Here is a 27979-nt window from a genome sequence, read left to right on the forward strand (position 1 = left end):
TTCGTTTTATACAAAAACGCATTGTTATTCCGCCAGTTTTGTTACGTTGAAACGTGAACCCCTAATACCCATGTAGCGTAATGAGCGCATCGCAGACTTTGTGTAACCAATCATAAATCGTTATTTCATAAAGGTTACAATAACATTAAGATTAATTTCATAAATTTTAACATCTTTAATTATTATCTTCAATGAAAAATGCATTTAATTCTGTACTTAGATACATGATAATAAAAAATGAATGACAAATACAATATTTAAACGTCATTTATAGACTTGCTGTTGATTCCGTTTACGCTCATTGCGCTCCATGGAGATGAAGGGAATCGAAACCGCGTAACGAAAACTGCGGAACGCTCGTGATTGGTTCTGATCTCGTTCCGTTGCGTGTACCCTAAGATCTAAGAAATACTTTCACATATAATGCTCGAATAACTGCTTCATATTTAAGATCTCAATCGCCTAAATTAATTTCTAATTATATTTATTTGTTATCTCGAGAGTTCATTTTCATCTTATTATAATTATTGGAAACTTATATTTACTTTAAAATATTATTTTTATTTCAATGTATTTAAAAAAATTATAATTTCATTTGTAAATTTAATATCTTAATGTTGATATAAATTATGACTTTTTCTTCAGTTGGAGAATAGCGCGTCTCTAATCGATGCAATTATTAAATCCATTGGAAAAGGAAAGTATGTAAAAGAAAGCATCCGGAATCGAATGATCCCTTGAGATTTAAAATATTTATATAAATTACGACTTGCGGCAGTTAACATCATATACTCAAATAATGCTATCTACAGTTATTAAAGTACAGTAACTATTTCTATTCCAGGACTTGAGCCGGTATTCATAGTCGATTCTTATTTCAAGACCATCTTAAGTAATGTCTTAAGACGCTAATAAGGCCCTCTGAATGGTTCGTGATATCTCAAGACTGAAGGCCATGGCACATACTTTCCGTAATAGTAACCATAAGACGTATCTTAAGGAGCTTCACACAATAAAAGGAACAGAGAAGAGAGAATAAGAATTTCAACCTATTTCACCTATCAGAAATTATGTATTATGGAATATACGTACATAGTTTCTGATGAATTCTTATTTTCTGTTTTCTATTCCTTTTATTGTGCGGAGGCAATAAAAAAGAATCAGCCAATTAGAATTAAGAGTTTAAAAGAATTCTCGACTGTGATTGGCTTATTTCTTATTGTACGTCTTATAGTTAGACGAGAAGCACAGACTCTTGCATAACGCATAAGGGTGAAATCACACAGTGCGAAATAGGACTGCGGAATAGAGAATGCGTCATTGAAACAACACTCAACATTATTCTGCATTTGATGTTGCGGAATAGCGAATGCGTCATTGTTCTTGTAATAAACCGTCATATTTGGAGAGGTTAAAATAATTTGATGCTGATTGATATGATGGAATTGTGTAATGTCAAGACTAATAAAGCAAAATGACAAAATCTGCATAAATATAAATACCAAGATAAAAAAAAATAATGATGAATTACGTGCGATTTCAGTGTGCCCTTTTCCGCATTTTTCCATCACTCCAATTTTGTGTGCAATGTTCACACGATGCGGAAAAATGATTGTAAATGCGTTAAAGCAGTTTAAAAAATTGTTGTTGAAATTATAAATATTAATTGTAAAACATTAAATACTACAAGTGATAACTGTTTTTACAATTTGAAAAATTATATTATAAATATAAATATTATAAATATAATATATAATAAATATAATAATATAAATTTTATTTTAATAAGCAAATTATTAACATAAAGTTAGTAATTTTTAAATTATATTCATGCTGGATACATCTTTGACGCATAATGTGAACATAGTACACAAAACTTGATGGAAAAGTGCGGAATAGCGTTGATTGACTGCTTTAATGACGCATTCTGTATTCCGCAGTTCTATTCTGGACCGTGTAATTTCCTTAACACATAATAAGAAAATGAATCAATTATAGTCCTTTATTTCCTTCCTTTCCATAAAAATAAAGGACTCTTATTTATTTTTTTATGTCTCATGTTTTATGCGTTGTGCAGAAGTCTGTTCCCCACTTTATGGCCGCAGCATAGATCTTACATAACGCATAATATTGGGTCATCTAAAAAGTATCCGCGGTACTTTGTCACTAGATATATGACCATCAACACACATCTAGTGACAAAAAACAGCGGATACTTTTTAGATGACCCAATATCTAATGACAAAGTACCGCGGATACTTTTTAGATGACCCAATACATAGTGCATAAAGGAATCAACCAATCGCGCGCGCGCGTGCAAAATTTTTCTTTTTCATGGATTGGGAGAAAAAGAAAGATTTTGATTAGTTGATTATGCATTGTGCGTTATGCGTTATGCAAAAGTCTGTGCTGCGTCTTAGGATCATTCCACACAAACTTACATAGCTGCATAATCATATACATAAAGAAAATTATCCAATCACATTTCTGTCATAAAGATAAACATAAAATACGATTGGATAATTTTCTTTATGCACACGTTTATGCGGCTATGCAAATTTGTGTGGAACGGCCCTTATGGAAGGTGCCATGGCTTTGAACTTAAGACGGTCTTGAGTATGAGGCTTAAACACAATAGGTACAGGCAATAGGCACAGACAACAGGGAATAACGAGCCGTCCAATCAGAGCTTTAGTGTGTAAGTTCGATATTATATCCCAGAGCTCTGATTAGATGGCTCGTTATTCCCTGTTGCCTGTGCCTATTGTCTGTGCCTATTGTGTTTAAGCCTTGAGAACTGACAATAGGTCTATTTTTTATTGCTGCTTTTTCTGAACTGGTACACAGTGCAATAAGTTGAAGTGAAACAAATGTATATTTGTTTCGCTTCAACTTATTGCACCGGTTCAGAGTGCAGTAAAAAACATGCAATAAAAAACAGACCTTATGAATACTAGCCTTGGATCAAGAACTTGGATTAGTAGCATCATGGACACAAGGCTTAAAAAGGGTCATTAGGCCTAGTTTACATCGTGCACTTGATACATGTAGTCACTAGTAACTTTTCTATTAAATTATTTTAATTTCAGCAATGTATTTAAAGAATGATGTACTACATTGATACAATATACATCATAATGATTAATGAAATACATATATTATGTATATGTTTCAATATATCGTCGAAATTAAGATCATTCAATAGAAAGTTACTAATTACTATTCAATAGAAAGTTAGTACCCATATCAAGTGTACGGTGGAAACTAGGCCTTTCTTTTTGCTCATGTGTCGTTAATTATTATAGCTACCAAATACAAACGGTGTCATGTTGTGCCTGGTTGTGCTGCATTGAAGATCTCGAATTTTGGCTGTCATTATCATTAAATTGTCACGAACGATTAGTGGAATCTCGACATGGCGACGCGTAACATAGACATAATTCTAAATCAGCTGGGATGGCAGGACGGCTTCCGAATTCCTATAGCTAACGAGGAAAACAAATGTTTGGAGGAAGAAGTAAATTTAAGACACCATTCGGATATTTAACTTCGGACGTTTAGACTCATGACTTCAACCGGACTCATATAAACTCGATTAGCGATTAATTTAATCGGCAGGATTGTTCAAAACAGCAAATACGATTCGTTAATCTATCTTTTTTTTATCAAATGAAAAATTAATAATTTTTATTTTCTGTGTTAATAAAATATTACTATTACTTGCAATTGATTAGTTAATCGCGGTGGTAATTGGTTGAAGAGTCCCTTTATAAAAACAGTTCTTTTCTTGACTCATGAGAAGAATTAACTGCCATTGAAATAATTTTTCAGTAAAAATATATACGCAATAGCGCGTTTACTTATGAACTTTTAACTCTCAAGTCCTAGAGCGCCGAAACGTCAGAGGCGCCAAAAAAGAATGAAGACATTAGATAATTTTAAAGACATGAGATGTTTTCCAACAATACAGGCGATACAGTGTAAAATTATGTCTTACACAAAGTATTTCAACTATGACACAGTGTTATACTGTTCAACACTGTAAAAGGCTGTTTTCCAGCTAGGACACAGAGACGTTACACTATGTTCTACTGTATAAGATACTTGTTGAAATGTAGTTTAGTTTCATAGTGTAACACCAGAATGTCTCGTAGTCTTCCATTTTTATTCTTATAATTATATATTTAGACTTAAGTCATAATTTTTTTAGAATTGGCGATTTTTTAAGGTTTCATTGCAAAATAAGTACGGCTACCAAATAATTTTTTCAGAAGTTGATAACATTGACATATTTTACACACTTGTACTTAGCTTTTTGGAGTGTTTTCCAACAACGTTGGACTACACAGGTAACACAGTGTAACAACAATGTGTCTTACATAAAGTGTTCCAACTATGACACAGTGTTCCAACTATGACACAGTGTTACACTGTTCGATACTGTAAAAAACTGAGTACAAGCATGTAAAACATCAATGTTATCAATTTTTCAAAAAGTTATTTGATAGCCGTATTTATTTTGCAATAAAATCTTTCAAAATCTAACTCTCAAAAAATTATAACTTAAGTCTAAATAAAAATCATAAATCTATTATTAATACAGTAAATATAATTATAAGAATAAGAATGGAAGATTACAATGCATTCTGGTGTTACACTATGAAACTAAACTGCGTTTAACAAGTATCTTACACAGTGGAACACAGAGATGTTACACTGTGTTCCACTATGTAAAGTACTTGTTGAAATGCAGTTTAGTTTCATAGTGTAGCACCAGAATGCATTATCTTCCATTCTCATTCTTATAATTATATTTAGCGTATCAATAATAGATTTATGATTTTTAAACTTAAGTTATAATTTTTTGACGACTTTTGAAGGTTTTATTGCAATATAAGTACGACTACCAAATAACTTTTTGAAAAGTTGATAATTGACATATTTTACATGCTTGTATTTAGTTTTTGACAGTGTAATACTGTCATAGTTGGAACACTTTGTGTAAGATAAAATAGAATAAAAGATAATTTAACCTAAAATGTTAAATATTAAAAGACTCCTTTGATTTAAATCTAAAAAGGAAAATCATTCAAAGCAATAGGAGTCAAACGCAAATTGTTTTTGAAACAAAATTACATTTAATTACAATAAGATTTAAAGAACGTTTTGACTTCAAATTTGAGTCATCCTCAGCTTAATATAATAATAATTAAATAATATCGCATATATAAACATATAAACATCGCCGAAATTTTTCGATGGTATGTCGAATGTGACCCAACCAGTAAGGACTTCGTTTGACTCTTATTGCCTTGAATGAATTTCTTATTTAACTTCACAACTTCTTTGCAAGACACAATGTTAAGAGCTCCGCACAATAAAAGGAATAGAGAACAGAGAACAGACAATAAGAATTTCAACTTATCAGCAACTGTATATTCCACAATACATGATTTCTAATAGATTGAAATTTTTATTTTCTGTTCTTTGTTCCCTATTTCTTTTATTGTGCGGAGCCTTTAACACTGTCTTACACGAAGTTAAATAAGAAAATCATTCAAGGCAATAGGAGTCAAACGGAGTCCTTACTTGGTTGAGTCACATTCGACATACCATCGAAAAATTTTGGCGATGTTTACGTGTGTTTGTAATATGTGATATATTATTTAATTATTATTATATTAAGCTGAGGATGACTCAAATTCGGAGTTCCCCTTACACTGTGTACGTTATTAAATACTCAAAAGTACAAGTAAAATATGTCAATGTTATTAACTTTTCGAAAAGTTATTTGATAGTCGTACTTATTTTACAATAAAACTTTCAATTAAAAAATCGTCAATTCTGAAAAAATTCTAACTTAAGTCTAAATAAAAATCATAAATCTATTATTAATACGCTAATTATAAGAATAAGAATGGAAGATTACAATGCATTCTGGTGTTACACTATAAATTAAACTACGTTCCAATGAGTATTTTTCACAGTGGAAATTTGGCATAGTATAAAGAAATGGGATTTAACTTTGCGCTAATTCTTGATATCAAATCTTTTAAAGGAATAGTACATATCATTAAAAACAAGATAATCAATAGGCTCTAAAGAAAAATTTACAAAATAATAAATAAAATGCCAATTTGAGCCAACACTAGTTATTTGTGTGTATTTTATACCATTCAAAACAAAAAATCTCTTTCTTTCTTTTTTAGTAAACTTAGTAATTTGATGACCAAGATTAACTCGGATTTCACTACCACAGTTTTTTCGTATTTTGTACGTTAATAGTTTATATTCGTATGCGCTATCATTATGTAATTTTGTAATTAATAGTTTAAGTAAATTTCTTTGTATTGAAGAAGACCTTGACCGTAGATAGAAACATATACGTTTTAATATTCACTTTGAATAAATGGTATAAAATACACACGAATAACCAGTGTTGGCTCAAATTGGCATTTTATTTATTATTTTTTAGACATATCATTAAAATTAATATTATTTATATGATTTGGTATCCGAATTACATGAAATTTAACTTGGCCCCAATTAGTGAAATCTTTTTTACGAATACTACATAAAATTTTGAGGAATTTCACTTGGTACCAATTTTGTTGATATGAAATCTTTTATACGAATGATACATATCATTAGAGTTAAGTAAATAAGAGACAATACCATTTGAGTTTTATTTTTTAATTTGATAGAATTTAACTTGATTAGTTATGATTGTAGCATCTGTTTTAATTTTTCATTTGATACATTAATTTTTTTTGAAGAGTAATAATTTTTAACAGAGAATGAAAGTTGCCATTACTTAGATTGAAATAAGAAGACCTTCAATAAGAATATCCTTGAAGAAAAATTAAAACTACTATTAATTGGGTTGGATACTTAATATTATATATAAAGAGTTGGTTTCACCAATTCGATTAAATCGAATTGATGATTAACTGTCAACCATAAGTGGTCAATTCTACTAAACAGCAAACACAAACACAATTAGTCAGTTCCACGGCTAAGTAATTGGCGTTAGTGAAACCGGCCCAAAATGACTTTACGAAAAGCATGCATGCTTAGCGCTTTTTTTAACCTTTTTTTTAAAAAGGTAAGTTTGTATAAATAAGAAACAGTATTGTGTTTTATTTTTTAATTTGATAGAACTTAATTTGATTAGTTAAGATTGCAGCATCTAGGTTTTAATTTTTCATTATAGTAAGAAAGGCGAAAATATAAATCAAAATCAAAATGGGTACGAACACAAAATGAAGACAGGGCAATGTCCCTGTATGTGATTTTCGATTCGCAGGAATTTAATTTCCTATGTCCCATGGAGCGGAACTTGCAGATACGCAATCAATGACAAACGCTAGCCAATGACAAACGCTATTCCGGTGGATCTAATAGTAGGATAAGTATAGGGATTCTAACTCACTATGTGTTAGTGCGTATACGTATATAATGTGTATGCGCGCGCGCGTGTGTGTGTGTGAGAGGGAGTCAGGCAAGGAGAAAATGCATCACAGACGCTGGGTCCGAGAGAGGGGAAAGCGCGTCACCGGCGAGTCCCTGTTAGAGGGGAAGAGGGGTTTAATTCCTTCTCTCTTTTACCCATTGCGTTCTCTATTGTCCTCTCTCTCCTACCCATTGTAGGATGCAGTTCTCTCCCACTCATTGCAATCCTATACTTATCATTTACGCTGTCTCTTCCTCCCGTTGCGCTCTCTTTTCTTTTCTTCTTTTGCACACGATTTTATTAAATAGATATTTGTTTTTTACGATTTTTTAATGTGATTCGGCAATAATTTTAATTTAGCAATCGATAATATGTTTAGTAATACAAATGGCCAAGCGTTCCTAATTATCGAATCATTATTAAAACTGTTATTGAGTAACTATTGAACACTTATTGAATTATATATTGTACATACTATTGAACAACTATTGATATTCATTATTGATTCTTAATTACAGGGATAGGGGAAAGAAAATTAAAATACATTAAAAAAAAATCTCATACTTTATTTTTTAAACTTGATATATTTTTTTTTGGCGTTGTGACCACCAGTTGTATATTTTAAATAGATTCTGTAACGCACAATTTTTAACATGTTTTTCACATCGTATAGTATTAATAATATCAAGACTTTGTAAAGAATCTATATCTTCGTAAATAGCATCCAGAGTCTCAATTGTCGAGTCGTCACTATTGAGTATACCAGTCAGCCATTCGCGTTTTTCACATCCTTTAACGTATACAAGAGCCTTATTGTCGTCACTTTCTTCCACACCAATTACAGCCATTGCAATCAGGCGTTTGGCCATGCTGTATGGGATCATCCCGTATTTCCATTGCAATCCATGGTGATAAGCACTCAGTCAAGAAGCGCAGTATTTTTCTGACTTTGTCAAGAAATTCCATGGCATGGGACACGTAAAAATATAATGAGAGAGAATGGTTCCTTTTCTCAACACCGCTACTTCACGACAAATTTCTTTCCAATAATAAATCCTTGCAGATCCACAAACGTTGGTATAGTCATGGTGAACCACTTTTTGAGACTGTGCTTGACATAAAAGATCTTGGATTTTATCTCATATATTAAAAAGAGGCGGAGGGTATTTTTTGATGATAATAATTTACATAATCTTGCGTACTATATTTGACATTGGGCTATATTCGATCACGCGGTTGTGTATGATAAAACAATAGGTTATATTCGCGGGTATTCTCTTTGAATTCAAATTTTAATCATACATCCACAGTGCCACTCCTGATGGACTCGTTTTGTCACGAGCAGTCAATGGTTACTAAACCTTTCAAAAAGGAATTTAATTGGAATGATGGTTTATTTCTTTCACGAGGGATTTGATAGTAAGACATATGGAAACGTAAATACATATCATACAAAATAGCGGCTCTGCGTTTGTCAAAGTCTAGATCATCACATACGGATAAAATTCAGAGTTTAGATAAAGTTTTACATTAGTTAACAGGTCGAAGTAAGTTTTACTGTCGTTTACTGTATGATATTTTTTTTTATCAGTCTGTAGACCAAAAATAATGTATCATGGTTTTTTTCAGCTGAGTCGCAGTTTTGATTGCTCAGGAATGCTTCGTTGTACTCGGCAATAGGGAGTATTCATACAGTTCCCAGGAACGGAAACTCATACTTAGATATCGTCTGCTCTCTAAAGCGCGCAGCATAGATAGTTTATTAACTTCAACGCAACGTGAGGCATTTGCCTACTTTCAATAATTCAAGCGTCGCCTCTGTCACTGGATCTCGCACTATGCAAGTGTTACTATGTGCAAGTGTTTATGTGCTCGTATCAAAATCAATTCATAACGGGCGTTAATTACCACACGTCTGTAATCTTTGCAAAAGCCCAACAACATGCTGAGCGGTATACAAAAATTAAAGTATCTATCGTCTGTCATTAGGTTTTTCGCGGTAGCATTAGAATCGATAAATCCAGCAAATTATATGCGATTTCATTAGAAAACGTTGCATAACCTTTCATAAGACTAGTTATTCCAACGTTTCCGCCGCGATCAATCTCCACACCATTGAATTCATATCGAATTTTATCGAACATGAACGCCACACAATCATATCCAAGATTTGGCTGTTTTTGTACATTTTTTTCCTTTGAAGTCAATCTACCTTCGACATAGAGAATGCTTTCACACGGTAACATGTATAAATCTCTCTGTTGTATGGGTATCCTTATTTCATCGCTATATCCAAACGTCGTGTTGATGTACGGATTGTACGTGTGAAATTCGAACTTGACGATGCGATCGTCAAAGATTGGTTCGCCTCCAATATTCAAGATATCAGCCATCTCAGATATTTGTCGTACAACAAAGCCCAATGATTGTAAAAATTTAACGTTCGACGCAGTGAGTTTCTTTCTACTGGACAGTCGAATATTTTTTATCGCTGTCGTCCCGCTGGCAACAATTTTCTCTCCGTGAAAATCGTCCGTCTTGATCCACAATGCAAATCGTCAGATCCGTAATACTCCGTACGATGATCGGAAGGTAAATGATCTGTGTCGATCTTTCCGATATCCTGGTGACATGTTCGGCGAAAACTTGTATACTGCGTGCACACACATATCGTTGCTATATGCACCCACGGTCACGTTGCATTCAATGCAAATGATGTTTACGTTGATGATACTTATCGATATGTCCGATTTGTGCCACTGTCATTGTCCCAACACACGATTCGATAAAAATCCCAACAGAGATCTAATATTGTGAGTTTGATGAAATTTACTTGATAAGCGCATTTTATCTCACTCTTCATTATATTGTTATTGGCATGAATAGTCAATGGGTACTATTCATCCTCTTTGCGAAGCGTTTTCTCTCTCGCAACATCATTAGGATGAAATTGTAGAATTGCACGTCTTAGATACTTGTTTACGTTATGTATTTCGTACGATCCTTCGGGAATGATAATTTCTTTGTCGTCTTCGTCAAAATAAAACTTATTATTCAATGAATTTACATTAGATATCGTATGGTAGGTTTCAAAGTCAGACCGAGCTCGTAATCACCATCACTCAAATCTACGGCCGGAAAGTAGCAGGTCGCGATGACACTACTCTTACCGGTGAGCGTAAATGTCAGTGACATGTTTGAATGAATATTGAGATGAAAGAAAATATCAATTCTTAAATCGATCGTCAACCATCTGTAGATCTGTAGACACAGTTATCCGCAGTTACTTTGATCGTACGTTGATAAGGCGTGCGATTATATTCGATTTGCGTTACGTCTAAATATCGCATCAATTCCTTCGGTAGTTGAAGATTGCCGAAACTATCAAAGTAAACAGCATGATCTCCCCGCTTCGCGTACGCCACTCAATGAATACCTGATCAGCATTATCCAAATTTACGATATCTCGTTTCGATATATTCCCCTGTTAGTAAGGTAGTACGCATAAAAATATCTCTGAAATATGGAATATGCATACGTTTTGCCAGTTGTTGCAATTGTATGTTGGTAATTACACTCTTCGATATTTTTGGCAACTGTTTAACGGTTTTTTTTCAATCTTTTTTATTTTTTCCATTGTTCATTTTTATTCTTCGTCCACGCTTGTATGGAGCAAGGTAAACTCCATGACCTTCCATGACGCGGTTATGTCGTTTCAGTTCTTCCAACTGACGTTCTGCGGCTTTATTATCGTCTATAGCTTTTACGACTCCTCTCCGCGCCGCTGACCAACAAGCCGAAGAATTCCCAACAGCGGTAGAATAGATAAGATACCATCGCGTTTTGCTACCGATAATATTCGTTTTTTCGTCGACTTTTTCTTCTTTATTTTCAAATCCATACCAATTTTCGTTTTGGTTTTCATAGCCGCCTAAACAGCTGTGGCAGCAGTTCTCTCTCTAAGAGTCGAATCTTTCACGATAATCCGTTTCCTCAGCGAGGAGTATTTTGTCAGCTACATGTCGTTTCGTGAGATCTTTGCTCTTCGAATAAGCTATGTCGTGTTCGCGACATGCCGCGTCCAATGGATTAATGCTTCGATCGCCTCTAGCCAATCGCTTTTCTAAATGCGTATCTGGACCACAAAATTGATATCCGGGGATATGCAACTCGATCGGAAGTGCGTTTATCGCATGATTTAAAAAACCGTAGCCTTTTGTTGTTGTTATTGACATTTGCTACAATTTCTTATAAACGGCGGTGACCATCAATATGCGATCGATGACAGGTTAAATTATGTTTCAAACACCGACGATGTTGCTGAACCTCTGAATCAGCCTATGCTCGGGTAATCTGTCCCATAGTTGATCTATGTAATTCTTAAACTCTCTTAGCAAAATAATTTTCGGTATATATTCCAACTCTTTAGCGGTTAAACTATGTACATCATAGTTATCCGACATGATAAGAAGCATCTTGAATACTGAGCGGTTTCACTTTGTGCGTTACTATAAATACATCCGCTCTCGATGTCACTTTTTTCAATATTATCAGTGTCGTGAAAAGAGAAGATATGAAATTCGTGCGACAATCGCAGACGATCTAAGTGATTAATGTTGACAATAAAGTACAGATTGAAAAAGAAATACGCAAGCATAGAAACACGCTGCCAATTTCTATACGCGGAATCATTCTATCTGCGGTCCATCGAACTGCGGCAAAACAAACGTGTTGGTAAGTTTGCTGGAAAGTCCACATGACATACGTTTCGAAAATGTGTACATATACTCGAAGTCGTTGCAACAGCCAAAATACCGATACTTGGAGAATTTATTACTACTGATTGAGGAAATTGATTATTCTCCAATAATAACGATGTAGTACCGAACGAGGCGCTCCCGAATTCCATTTTTGTCTTCGATGATGTGGCATGCGACAAGCAAGACGCGATCAGAGAGTACTTTGGGTCGACACGCGGACGTCGACTGCTTCTATCAGACATACCGAAGCATCTTATACGCGATAATGCAAATCTGTTGATCCTGTTCAAACAGGACGGTACCAATCTGAAACATGTATACAATGATCATGTAAACACCGACATGTCTTATGAGAATTTCTGCGAACTGTGTCGTTGCTATTGGCAACAAAAGTATGGATTCGTAGTGATGGACAAAGACAGTGTGAATGGACGATACAGAAAAGGATTTAATGAGTAATGATACGATACCTTAACATTGTTAAGTGTTGTCAATACGTTAACTACACAACATTTCCTTTCGAGTATAACATGGATAACAACAAAGAACTCAAGGATCACGAGAGGATAGCGAAATAAATTGCGAAAACAAGTGACTTGATTCGTAAAAAGTATCGCGTTTTAAAAACCGGATAAAATAGATGAAAATATAGCATTGGAAAAACACTTTAAGTCTATCGTCGAATCTTTAAAACAGATCAAGAACACCGCTAATGATGAATCTCAATCAATTAAGAAAAAAGTCTTCATTGTAAAGGATACAAATATTAAGAAAGGAAAATCTGAAGATAATAAAGATGTTCATGATGATGATGATGATGATGGCTTCTGGATGGATAAATCATGGTTTTAATTAACACGTCGTCTAAAAAGCAACGTATAAAAGAATCGAATATTACGTCAAATTCCAATTATGCATCGCCTGAACTACACGAATTATCGTACGAATATTCGCACGTTTCCTCAGTCGAAGACGTTTATGAAACGCCCAATGAATCGCTTAAAACGTTAGTTAAACAATCTTTGCAAACGCGACAAGTTCGAGGAATTGCATAATTAATTGAGGGCATTTGGACAAAAATACAATACGTAAACATGCTTCTCGGTGATGAAAACAGAGAAAAGGAAATCGATCACGTTTATGGTGTATACTTTAACGAGAATGGTGCACGATGCTCGGCGACAAATATTTTGATGTAGACACGAATGACTTTGTGATCGTAGATGGAATAAAGTATTGGGTCATCTAAAAAATATCCGCGGTTTTTGTCACTAGATGGTGTTGATGGTCATATATCGGGCAACACTAATCCGATTGTGTCAAACGAACGCGCGTCTGAAAGATGACATTTTAGGTTACATTTTTTGTAAACAAAGTTTGGTGATTCATCAATCGTGTCAAAAGTTATATTGGTTTGAAAATGAAATATCTGAAGAAATACGCTATGTGATGCTTTTTTACTACAAAAAAGGCAAAAACATGCAGACAAATTTGTGAAGTTTATAGCGCGGATGCTGTAAGTGAACGCAGGACGCAGGAGTGGTTTGTTCGATTTCGTTTTGGAAATTTTGATGTCAAAGATCGACCTCGCTCTGGTCGGCCAGTCAGTTGAAAAAGTCGATGAAATTTTGCAACTGGTCAAGCAAGACCGGCATGTGAACTGTCAGGAGATAGCCAATGCACTAAGAATCAATCATATGACAGTTTGGAATCATTTGAAAAAGGCTGGCTACGCAAAGAAACTCGATGTTTGGGTGTCACATGAATTAACGCAAAGAAATTTGATTGATCGAATTTCCATCAGCGAAACACTACTAAAACGCAACGAAATCGACCCATTTCTGAAGCAAATCATCACAGGTGATGAAAAATGGGAAATATAAGAATATTGTTCGTAAAAGATCATGGAATAAGCGCGGCGAACCACCACAAACGACTTCAAAGCCTGGATTGATGGCAAATAAGGTGATGCTGTGTGTATGGTGGGACTGAAAGGGAGTCGTCCATCATGAGGTGTTATCACATGGCCTAACGATTAATTCAGAGCTCTACTATTCACAACTGGATAGATTACAGGAAGCGACTAAGGAAAAACGACCAGAATTGATTAACAGAAAAGGTGTTGTCTTCCATCATGATAACGCCAGACCACACACATCTTTGATGACGCGCCAAAAATTGAGGGAACTTGGTTGGGAAGTTTTGATGCATCCACCTGGATGTATAGCCTGGACCTTGCACCGTCTGACTACCATTTGTTTCGATCTCTGCAGAACTCTCTTGATGGAAAAACATTGGCCGACAAAAGAGCTGCCGAAAATCACTTGAAAAAGTTTTTCGCCGATAAACCACAAAAGTTCTACACGAATAGAATTATGAAATTACCCGAAAAATGGCAAAAGGTTATAGATAATAATGGTCAATATATACTTGATTAAAATTGATTTTCAATAAATAAAAAGAAAAATTTCATTCAAAAATTGAACAAAAAACCGCGGATATTTTTTAGATGACCCAATACAAAAGTACACATTGTTTGTACGAATTAATTTTCAAAAGAATCCTCGATGACACTATTTACACAGAGGATGATAAACTAGCGTACAAAAGTATATTGTTGGTAACGAATGCTTACAAGCGCAATCATAAAACGGATAATTCAATAGTGGGCAGCAAAGGATACAAATATAAGAATATAATAGCACTCTTGGTGTCAGGTAAAATACAAGTTGGAATGGGCATGCCACGCGCCAGGAATCTAAACAAGTCAGATAAAAGAGTCCGAAAAAGTGTAATACCACGCAACATGACCTTAAATGACAATAAAATCGATTATGTTCATTGAGACGATCCTAATGAGCTAATGGAGCGTCTCCGATTGCTTGAGGCCTCGCGTCAGGCATGGTCACAATGTCCATGATAACGAATGTCTATTATCGAGGAGCTTCATGAAGCTAGTTTTATTATAAATTGAAACGGGTGAATACACAGTCATTTTAATTGACATCGAAATGCCGATAAATAACGTTTTCGTAAGAACTTTATGATATTTCATGCATTATACAACAATAATCATAACATAACGTGACATATCTGAGAAGAAGAACTTCGAAAAGTGGCGACTGATGGAAGAACTGCACGCTCCGGCGAAAAAAAATTTTTCACGCAGACGTGTCATAGTTTACAGATACGATGACCTGTGCTGATATGGTCGAGATGTGCTCTTACACACGATTCAACAAAGGTTATCACTACTTCTTACCGTTATCGATGTGTTGAGTAAGCATGCATGGGCCGTACCGCTGAAAACCAAGAGTGGAAATGAGATGGCTACAGCGATCGCAAAGATAATTCGAGATGATGGAAGATGTCCGAAAAATTTGTAAACTGATATATGGGAAAAGAATTTTATAACACAAACATTCTTGAAAAAACAACATAAATCATTATTCAATATATTCCATAATGAAGGCATCTGTCGTTGAACGGTTCAATCACTGAAAAATGATATGTGGAAACATTTACGCGCAATGGAAATTATAAATGGATCGACTTCTACGTTCCGTGTCTGAGTATAACGCGCGAAAGCATTGAATTATCGATATGCGGTCCATCGATGTGACTCCCATGATTGCTGACAAACTCTTAAACACGTGTACAGTAGCGTAAAGGCCGTCACACTCCTGCGATTCAAGTGGGTGACTCGGTACGTGTGAGCAAATTCAAGACGATCTTTGAGAAAAGTTACATGCCAAATTGGAAGGTGTTTTACGAAGGTATTTAAAATTGTCGAAATACAGAAAACTAATCCTGTGACGTATCTGCTGGAAGATTACCGCGGAAAATCGGTCGCTGGAAGATTCTATGTGTATGGGTTGCATTGCGTTGCTAAATCCGGCGTATATCTAATTGAAAAGGTATTACGTAAAAAAGGAGACGAGGTTTATGTGAAATAATGGATGGCTCGGATATGATAATTCGCACAACTCTTGGATACATAAAGATAGTGTGTTATAAAAATAAAATTTTTTACAAATTGTATAATTATTTTTTTTCCCTATGTAAATATTAAATATAAACGCATACATGTTATACACATTATATATATTACAGATGCACACATACGTATGTATGTACGTACACATGTACATACATATATACATACGTACATACATATACATGTATATGTACATATACATATATATACGTGCCAACGTACATACCATACGTACTATACATAATATACATATTAAACATATTATATATCATATACAAGTGTATTTTTGTTAATAAAAAAAATACATAAATACGAAAAAAAAGAAATGAATTTATAATAATATTTTATAATATCCCCAGCGTGTTGGTAGAATCTGAAACAATGTATCGCTTATTATCATATGGATTCAGAGCGATTTTCATTTCGAATATGGTGTATACTTGATGCAATTTTGATCTTATGTACGACTGCCTACGCGTCATTTCAATTGTATCATTGAGACACCGCGTATAATCTGTCGCGATGGTCGTAACGTCAAAATTGTCTATATCGTCGACTTAGCGAAAATCAGTGTATGGCACTGATTGACACATTGTCCAACCGTACAGGTTGTTAACGTAAAAGTACATCAAATACGTTGATGGTTTCGATTAATCGTACGACTGCATGTACTTGTTGACCTGCGTGTACCTGTTTGAACATTGACTCAGACACGTATACCACATTCGATGAATAGAACCATGTCAACGTCGATGAAAAGTTCAAAATTGACGCGAGTATATTTCAACATAGCGTTCCACGTAAAACCCGATAGTGTATAATAATACGCGGGATCGAGTCCATAACTGGTGATACAACTTGCGAAAATTCTCAAAAATGTCGGCCAACAACAAGATATCTGTTTTTAAGTATGTCTGTTTATAAGTCACTATATTCATCGAGGGTTCGAATGGAGAATCGTTGCCACACGTTCATGGCATGCGCGTAATCTCTCGGATACAGTGTCGCCCGTTATCGAATTGTAAAATGATTCGCATGGAAGTAAACATGCATCTTCCAATTTTTCGACGCAGTCAACGTACTCGTACGGAAATATACCTTTACGTGTGAGAAGATCGAAATCCTCCGCGCTGAGATTAAAAAATTCTGATCGCGTAATTTTCAATTTATCTTTATCGAGATACGATGCTAATTTTTCTAAACTGATATTGAGAAATTTAAATGAATCTATAAAACATATTTTTACATAAGTAAGTAGTTTATATTTTACACAAGTTTTCTTTTGACTAGACGTTACTAATATTGTACGATATATGAAAGCATATTAAGAATTGTGCGTTACAAAATGTATTTAAAATATAGAACTGATGGTCGCAACGCCAAAAAGAAATATATCAAGTTTAAAAAATAAAGTATGAGATTTTTTAAAATGCATTTTAATTTCTTTCCCTTATAATTAAGAATCAATCAATAATGATAGTTGTAGTATGTATAGTTTAATAAGTGTTCGATAGAGTTACTCAATAACAGTTTTAATAATGATTCGATAATTAGGAACGCTTGGCCATTTGTATTACTAAACATATTATCTGTTGCTAAATTAAAATTATTGCCGAGTCATATTAAAAAATTGTAAAAAACAAATATCTATTTAATAAAATCGTGTGCAAAAGAAGAAAAGAAAAGAGAGCGCAATGGGAGGAAGAGACAGCGTAAATGATAAGTATAGGACTGCAACGGGTGGAAAAGTGAACTGCATTCTACAATGGGTAGGAGAGAGAGGACAATAGGTTAAAGAGAGAACGCAACGGATGAAAGAGAGACCGAATAAACCCTCCTTCCCCTCTAACACGGACCCTCCGGTGACGTGTTTTCCGCTCTCTCGGACCCAGTGTCTGATGCATTTTCCCTCTCCTTCTGACTCCCTCATACACATATACATCGTATACGTATACGCACTGACACAGAGTTAGAATATACTTATCCTACTTCTAATGAAAGATGATCTACGGGAAGGCTCTTGCGATTGATCAGCACTAATTGCGCATTCCGGAAATTCCGCTCCATGGAACATAGGAAAACACATTTTAGCGGAACAGAATCAGCTGAATGAAGCCATGATCAATCACGAGCTGTCAATTCTGCATCATGGGACTGCATCCTCAGGATACGCTCCTGGAATGCAGAACTGTGGATATATGGAACTGTGGAACGTTCGTGATTGGTCGTAGTTTTATTCCGCCCATCTCGCTGTTTTTTGTTCCGAAAATTTATTGGCCGCGGCACAGACTCTTGCATAACACATAATGCATAAGGAAATCAATCAATCGAAATTCTTCTTTTTCATCAAATGGGAGAAAAGGAAAGATTCTGATTAGTTGATTCGCTTATGCATCATGCGCGCGTTATGCGTCATGCAAAAGTCTGTGCTGTGGCCTTATTTCTTTTGCAGATTCCGCCGATGCTTGCGTGTATAGCCGGTCACAGAAAGGTTGCAACACTTTTTTTTCGACCCGATTGGTTCTTATTTATAGAATATTCATGAGTAAGAACCAATCACTCAGAGAGCAAACTGCGTTCCGAAACCCATTGAAGAATAAGTGTTGCATCTTTCTGTGATCAGCTATACATGTACAACATATTCTCATAAAAACTAACCTCGTTAAGTTGATTTAAACGGAAAAAACTATCTCCTACAAGCGCATAGTTAGACCCTGCGTACAATAGAAGGAATAAGAAATTAGGAATAAAGAATAAACAATTTCAACCTATCAGAAATCGGATTCATCGGGATACATGGTTTCTGATAGGTTAAAATCGCTTATTCTTTATTCCTAATTTCTTATTCCTTCTATTCCTTCTATCTTGTACGCAGAGCCTTAATCAACATATTGAGTCATACTCGGATTCCCACCTAGATGCTATGTCATCCTTGTTTAACATTCGGTAAATAACAAGAATAAAGTGATACCCGGATAGCACTCGAATGGGAATTTGAACATAATTCTAAAGGTAATTAAGTCTCCAGATAAATATGGAGATCAATATGATCAGAACATGAATGTCGTATATATATAATAGTATTAGGTGTTGGAATTAATTCGTAGCGTTTTTAATGAAAGAATGTTATTTATTTCACATGAGCATTAAAAAATACATTAATGAAAGTACTTCCCATCACTTGTAAAACGCTACGAATTAATTCCAACACCTAATATATAGAAAGGTGAAAATGTAAATCAAAATTTTAAAATGAATATACAAAACACAGTCGGCAATGTCCCTATATGTATATGTGATTTCCAATTCGCAGGAATTCATTTTCCTATATCCCATTAAGCAGAACTTGCGGATGCGGAATCAATACGAGCCGCTATTCCGGTAGATCTAGGCCAGTATTCATGGTCGATTTTTATTTCAAGATCATCTTAAGTAATATCTTAAGACGCTAATGCAGCCCTCTGATTGATTTCTTAAGATCGTACTTAAGACGGCCTTGAATATAAGATCTGATTATGAATACCGGTCCTAAAGCAGAAAAATTTTACTGCAATGTGTGCAGTGTATGCTTACATCGCAATATTTCGTCGTTGTGACCAACTTCTTAACCTGAATAGTCAACTTCAATGACTAATCACGGTTCATGAGGAAGAGCGATACTTTTTTTTGTCAAACTTTTACTTATTTTTATGCGAAAACGCATCGATTGGATGTATTTTCATCATTGTTATTAAACCCGATTAAAAGTGCCGTACAAATGTGGTCACAGTTCCTTAACGACAATCTCGATATTATTTGGATAATCTAAACATTTAATTACGCGAAAATACATTGACTAAAAGTATTTTTATCAGTATTTGAGATAACCGGAACCTAATATTATATATAATATAGCTTTAGTCACAATCGCACTTATTCAACTCCTTTGTGATCACGTGACCGTAAAAAACAATAACTTCAACTTGTAATCTCTGTAGAGTGTAGAATGTGTAAAATGTGTAAAACTTTCGTAGCGCTTGCAACGCTCGCTGATCATGTGTGACTATGCATTGCTAGCGCCACATTTGCCTCGCGCCAAAAATTCCAAAAGAACATTATCCCCGTAGCGGCGACGACGACGACGACAACGACGTTTCTTAATTTTTTCTTAATAAAAATTTCAGATTTGTATTTTAAGTCACAATATCTCCGCTGGTAGAAAAACAATAAAAACACTTTCATTATATATCCCGAGCGGTTACAATCGATTGACACACTTAGAACTTGATCGATTCAGTCCTTATTGAGATCCGATAATCTCGATCTAGTGCAACTCGTCGGCTCGCGTAAAGTAGTTACGGCAGTGTCGCTGCGCGTAGACACTTAACGCCGAGACACTACCAGTGTCTCTAGATACAGAATTTTCGAAAATTCCGCTTTTTTAGATGTCAATATTATAATGGAAAACATGATAGAAAAGAAATCATGTATGTTCCATACAGCACCGAAAAATTTCAGAAATTGTAAAATAATCGAAGAAATTTAGAAATCGAAAAAAATTCAAAAATATTTCAAAAATATTTTAACTGAAAAGTGAAACATTTCATGAAAGTTGTGAATGTGTATGTCTGCAATATTTCTGAGACAGCTGAAATAACAAAATATTCGCGATTCTTGCACATGAAACCTTGTTGAAAGGTTGCTAAAATATTAGAAAGAATCTGCAATCTTCTTGAAATATAACCAAAAAGTTACGGAAATAGTTAAAACCTTTTCAAAATATTACTTACCCTCTCAATCTGAAGTACTTAAATAAATTTATTAAGAGTTTTGTGATTTATTTACAGATAACAAAACTTATATATTGAAATAAACTTAAAGTATTTCTCAAAAATAGTATTTAAGTTTATTATATTCAAAGGATTGCAAGTAACTAAAACATTACAATAAATATTATACATAAAATATTATTTTTATTATATAATTTTATTTAGTACAATATTTGCAATCTCATTAATATCGTACAATAATAATTGTAAATATGATTCTTGAAACATACTTAATAAAAATAATGCATAATATCGTATATAAAACATTTTATTTGCATAATAAAATTTTTATTAGTACAACATTACTATCTACATTATATGATTACATTACTTTCTACATTGCATAACATTACTACATTACATTATATTGTATACTATGTATGACGTATTGTAATATTACATTACTTATATAGTACATTTATTACCTAACTACAAAAAATAAATTTTTAAATCCGTTTTTGAATAATATTAATTTTTCTTTTATATGTAAAATTTTGTATTTTTTCTGTATTCTGTTAATGTAATGCTTTTCGATATTTTAAGTAAAGGTATGACTTGTAATAATATCAAATATAGAAAAAAATTATAGAAAAAAGAAAAAAGTTATTATAGAAAAAAGTTTACTTTTTTCTATATTCAATAATATATAGCAATAATAAATATGATGGAACTATTCTTTGCTTTGGTATTAGCACAATATATTATATATATAGCCATATACTTTTATTTAAAATATCGAGAAGTATTGCACTAATAAAATATAGAAAAAATATAAAACTTTATATATAAAAAGAAAATTACTATTATACAAATATTGATTAAAAAAATTATTTTATATAGTTAAGTAATGAACATAATATATATGTAATGATATAACTGTCCAAGATAGGTATTTTTTGGTTTGAAACTGAAATGTATTCACGCTCATTACCGTTACTCACTTCATTGCTGTTTTGTCGTAGCGCTCGGTCTCATGGACGACACTAGGCTGAAATCGTTAAAAATTATTAACCTGTGTCTTTCACTGTGTTTACAAGTATTCTGTTACTAATATTGTAAGATACTATTATTTACAATATATTTATAATATATTTAATAAAAATATGAATAATAGAATAATTTTAAACATAGTGAAAGATACAAGTCAAAAACTTTTAGCGATTTTAAACAAGTGTCGTTCCTGAGACCGAAAGTCGCATGCTATGACAAAACAGCAATGAAATTCTTATTTCACACCCATTACCGTTCCTAATCCTTAGTAGAATGATAACTGCACATTTCTCTCGGTTTCAAGCCAAAAGCACTTTGGATAGCTCTGTATATAATATAATATATCTATCATTCAAAACATCCTTGTAATAGCCATACAAGCACTTCATAGTTATGATGATCATAATAATTATAACGATTATAACAAATTAAACCAGTGCAAAGATTTGCACATTTCGGGTCGATTCCGGCGCGCTACCCCTACTACCGGCCGAGCCGCCAAGCGCTCATGTGACGCAGTGGCTCAGAAGCGTCTCTAGCTTAAATGTGCGGAGATCGTACCTTACATTATTAAAGAATATTTTTCTTGCAAAATAATTTTTATTTCCTTAAAAAAATCAAATACTAAATTCTCTAAAACATTTTGTCATAATAATTCTTGCCTATCAGAAACTATTCAATAATTGTTATAAATTTACATCGAGAAGTTTCTATAACAGACTTGCGAAGATTGAAGTCAGGAAATACGTGAATCTGGAAATTCCGTGTTTTCCATATGAAGTCTTAAAGTTTTAAGTAACGAGGATTCTATATCGCAATAACTATTTTCTTCTATAAGCGATGCAACCGCACTCACGAGCGTGGCGCAACTTCATCGCACATTCACAGGTAAGATTTTCGTAGGCGATCGGATGACGGGTCGCGTTAAACGAAACGTGACAGAAATGCGTCTTCACGCGGCCGCTCTTCGGCACATAATCACAGAACAATAGTTGAGCGCCAGGCACGAGCGAGAGTGCTATTCTTTCTAGAAATTACGCGATATTTTCTCTATGCCATTTTTAATGAGCTGCGAATGTCGACTCTCAACCGATAGCTCAGCCTTGGAAATGGCAGAGGGGGCGGTTCGCGGTCGAGGATAGCAGATCGTTTGGAGGAGCGAATAGAGGCGAGAATAAAGTACACACGAATTAACAATAACAAAACTAACAAGTGTATATTAGATAAGTCTTCGACTTGCATTTATATCTGGCGATACAATCAACACGATAAGTTCTACTTGAGCACGATAACGGCTCGCGCAAGCCTCGAGACTTTACGCTGGACGTATCAACTTCATTAGATTCTCGCGACACGAGCTCACGCCACATAGAGATGCTCTCGCGAATTATGCGAACAATACCTCATCACTTCGCAAATACTAAGGAATTCGGCAACGATGGTAGCGTGGATACGGCGTGACCTCGTGCGCGCTCGCGGGGCCTCACATCGTTCAGTTGAGATGCAGAGAAGGCTCCAATACGTGCAAACTCGACGCTACGCAGTCTCGACAGAATACGCACAATTATCAATTGCTATTATAAATTGTCGTTAATGGCTATGACACAGAGGACCGAATAGACATGCAAATCTTACGCTACAGACGCTCGAGACGACACGATACACGACAATACTACGGCACGGAACTTCGACGCAACATATGATTCGCGATAAAAAGAAACCGAGTGACGAGGCTGTGGCCTTGGCGGACGCATTAGAATTATCCCGACGATAAGGGCCGTTCCGGGAGGCGACACGCGTACTCGAATCCCGCGAAACTCTGATGCACGGTAATGCCACGTGCATCACTATTATATGCCCGATAGAAATCCGATAAAGCTACGCCTCCCGGACGCGGAAACCGGCGACTTTACAGGGGTGACGCTTATCTCACCGTGATTCTCTCGCAGGTGCTCGTCCTAGTCGACCTTGGAAGGTTCTCGATTCGCTGCGTCCTCTCGCGTGCTTTCGCCAAGCTGGCCACAGCTCAAGTGCCGGGCTCTAATCCTCCTGGGCGCACGCAGGACTCGTTATCTCCGCGAGGGGGCTTTATCGCGCCTGATTGGCGCGTGGCTCCGCGGCTCCGCTAATCGCGGGAACCGCGTCATGCCCGTGTCGCATGTTCTGGCGCGCGAAATTCGAGAGATCGCGGGAGTCTTTTTCAGGCCGCCTCGTGGCCTCGAGGTGCCTATCCGGGGCTCTCGTCGTCCTTGGGGCGTAGAGTGGCCTTTCCCGTCATGCCGTACCAACTCTCGATCCGCTTTGCGCCTGGAAAAGGGTGCGGTAAGAAATGCCTTGCGATAACCAAAAGGGCGTAATAATGAAGGAAGGATATCACCTGCATGCAATCCGGGGTCAGGTATCGTGCATCCCCAGCGGGTTTGTCAGCAGCGGTCGTCTCTTGACTCCCAATCCTGGTCGTTCTTCCTCCTCTTCTCTCTGGTGAGGTGGCGTCAGTCTGCCAAGGTCGCGGGAGTTGCCGGCCTCTGTAACCCTCGGTACGAAAATACACAGAAACGGGAAAACGAAAACGACAGCGCGGAACGCGTAAGGTACACAAACGACGTCGCGGGGAAAAAGTGCAGGTGCGTCCGCCCCCAAAATGTGAGAGGACTCAGGACACTATACTGCACTGTTCGGTCAGGCCATGCGACCCTTGTGACGGACGGAAAACGTCACGAATATAATTTTATCATTTTAATTAAAATGATGCAAGACTAACGTGTTGATAAGCCTATTGGAAAGTCTGCACGGCGTACGATTCGAGAACGTGTGTATTCGAAATTGCTGCAACCGAAATATCGATATCTGGCGAATTTGTTAGCATCGATCGAGGAATTCGGTTATTTTATCCAATAACAGCAACGTCATTCCAACGAGTGAGACGCTTCCGAATTTCATCTTTATCTTTGATGACGTGCATGCGACAAACAGGATGCGATAAGAGAGTACTTTGCAATGAGACATGCGACTGCTTCTATCTTTGTCAGAGTACGCAAAAATACCAAAACATTTCATACGCGACAATGCAAATCTGTTGATCCTGTTCAAACAGGATGGTACCAATCTGAAACAAGTGTACAACGATTACGTGAATACCGATATGTCCTATGAGGATTTCTGCGATTTATATCGTAAATGTTAGCAAAAGTATGAATTTCTAGTGATTGACAAGGACAGTGCGCTTACCGATGGGCGATACAGAAAAGGATTTAATGCCGGATTTGCAATACCGTAATGTGATCAGTTGACCTTGACACATTGATATGGACGACAGCAAAGATCGTGAAAAGATAGTTAAGGAGATTGAAAAAAACGAACGATTCGATTCGCAAAAAGCGCGTTGAAGACTAATAAAATGGAGGAGGATATCGCATTGGAGAGACATTTCAAACCTATTATCGACTCGCTGAAACAGTTTGTTGAAAACACTGTTGAATTCTCCAAGGATCCTATTATGACTGAAACATTTTTTTCGGAAGAAGAACCAAAACCCAAAAGAAAACGATCGAGAAAACGATCTTTGTATAACAATCCTACACAGGTTTCCACACCTGTGAAATCAATATTGAGTCACTCGAAAACCATACCATCCACTGAACGAAGTGTCTGAAATAATACAACCGCGCGATTTATCGTGTGACCACACCTCCCACTGTTGAAGAAATTTTTGAGATTTTCGATGAACCGCTCGTAACATCTATTCGACACCTGTTTCAAACATCCGAGGGGCAAGAAAAGCTGCATGTAAACTATGATCTGTCGGGACAAAAATATTTGAAAGTGGTCCTGAGCGGTAAGAAAGCTGTTAACATAGACGTTGTGTATGGAGTATATTTCAGCGACGAAGGAATGATGCTTGGTGACAAACTTATCACCTTGCACAAAAACGACGATTTAATTATAAATGGGAAAAGATACGATTGAACATCGGGTTTGAGTTAATTTTCATGAAATTTCCCAACGAAAGTATTTGTACGGATGATGACGTACAGACCTACAGGAGCATTCTGCTGACGACAAATGCTCACCGGCGCGGTCATAGCCCGAATAATCAAGTAAGGGATACAAGTATAAGAATATAATAGCGCCATTGGTATCGGATAAAAGGTTGGAACAAGAATAAATAAAAGAGTGGATTTACCGCGTACGATGACGCTAAACGATAACAAGATCAACTATATCCAGTAGGACGATCTCAACGAAATGTTGTGGAACGTCTGCGATTGCTCGAGGCCTCGCGCCAGGCGGGTCACAATGGTCATGACAATGAGATTCTATCGATTATCGAAGAATGGAGCCGGTGATTATAAATTAACTTCGTTCTATACACGTCATTCAGTTGACATCGTAATGCCGATCAACAAGTTTGGACTATCGCTTGAAGGAGAAGGAAGCGAATCGCACTATCAGTGGCGTGGATTGCTTAGAAATTATATGCGTGATAACGCTCTTTGCATAGTCGCAGCCTACACACGATCGCGCAAGATTCGACGAGTAGTGCTACCCATGGATAATGCTGACGCAGTAAATAAACAATACGTGCAGCAGAGTGTTTAAGATTTGAAAGATTGTCTGAATGAAATCGGGAGAAAGATTGCAGCCTTACAAAATAATGTACAGGCTATGCTAAACGAACTTGAAAAGATGATTCAAGTGCATCGTGCTGAATAATTATTCACAATGTCTGAGAAACGTCTGCTGGTTAATGAATTGCACGCTCCGGCGAGAACAAATTTTCCGCGAAGACACTTCATAGTACACGGATACGAGGACCTGTGGCAGGCGGATGTGATCGAAATGTGTCCTTATATGCGATTCAACAGGGGTTACCACTACATTCTCATCATTATCGATTATGTGCTGAGTAAACACGCATGGACTGAACCGCTCAAAGCCAAGAACGAGAACGAGGTGATGAAGGCGATCGCAAAGATAATTCGAGACGATGGAACATGTTTGAAAAATTTGCATACTGACAAAGAAAAGGAATTTTACAACTCGGATGTGCAAAAACTCTTGAAGAAGCACAGTATCAACCATTATTCCGTAATGAAGGCCTCGATCGTCGAACGGTTCAAGAAGAACGACATGTGGGAATAAGTTACGCACAATGGAAATTACAAATGGATTGACATCCTGCCGCGTCTCGTATCAAATTACAACACGCGCAAGCATCGAACTATTGGTATGCGTCCCGTCGATGTTACTCCTGCGATCGCCGACAGACTCTTAACGGTTTACAATCGCGTAAAGATTGCAGCACTCGCGCGATACAAAGTAGGTGATTCGGTAAGCAAATTCAAGACAATCTTTGATAAAGGTTACACGCCGAATGGAGCACGGAGGTAAAATTATCAAAAATTGCTGGGTGAAATTATTTAAAATTATCAAAATGCAACAAACTAAGTCCAGTGACGTATCTTTTGGAAGATTCTCACGGAAAATCTATTGTTGGAGGATTCTACGAATATAAATTGCATACCGTCGCAAACCCCAATGTACATCTCGTTGAAAAGATGCTGCGCAAGAAAGGGAACGAGGTTTATGTGAAATGGTTGGGATTTAACAATTCGCACAATTTGTGGATACATAAAGACAATGTGTTGTAAAATTTATATTTATTATAAAAATATAAATACATATTATACATATTATAAATATCATATACGTATTGTATTTATATATTATACATACTGTATTATATTAGGTGTTGGAATTAATTCGTAGCGTTTTACAAGTGATGGGAAGTACTTTCATTAATGTATTTTTTAATGCTCATGTGAAATAAATAACATTCTTTCGCTACGAATTAATTCCAACACCTAATACATATTATATTATATTTTACATATACATAGCATACATATTGTACATATTATACATATTATATTCATATTAAACATACTATACAATATAAATGTGTTTTATT

The 27979-nt window shown here is 35.7% G+C and overlaps 1 protein-coding gene and 1 pseudogene across 4 annotated transcripts in view; both read left to right on the top strand.

The window, feature by feature from the left end:
* Positions 1 to 3030: 3030 nt before the first annotated feature.
* The window catches only part of LOC105152712 (coiled-coil domain-containing protein 39), a 231403-nt gene continuing 206454 nt past the window's right edge, over positions 3031 to 27979 (top strand). For 2 of the 3 annotated variants that reach the window (XM_087416293.1, XM_087416296.1), the window contains exons 1-2: positions 3032 to 3233; positions 3306 to 3517. In XM_087416293.1, coding sequence (XP_087272419.1) covers positions 3416 to 3517 — 102 coding nt within the window. In that variant the 5' untranslated portion in view covers positions 3032 to 3233; positions 3306 to 3415. Of the gene's footprint in view, positions 3234 to 3305; positions 3518 to 27979 lie in introns of all 3 variants that reach the window. The other variant, XM_087416285.1, reaches the window with a different exon arrangement.
* LOC147906571 (uncharacterized) lies at positions 3428 to 27852 on the top strand (annotated as a pseudogene). Its single transcript, XR_015548325.1, has 2 exons — positions 3428 to 3517; positions 6795 to 27852. The product of XR_015548325.1 is annotated as an uncharacterized LOC147906571 (transcript).

This window comes from Acromyrmex echinatior, unplaced genomic scaffold (assembly GCF_024713525.1).
Source record: "Acromyrmex echinatior isolate Ae372 unplaced genomic scaffold, ASM2471352v2 Scaffold20, whole genome shotgun sequence".
NCBI lineage: Eukaryota > Metazoa > Arthropoda > Insecta > Hymenoptera > Formicidae > Acromyrmex > Acromyrmex echinatior.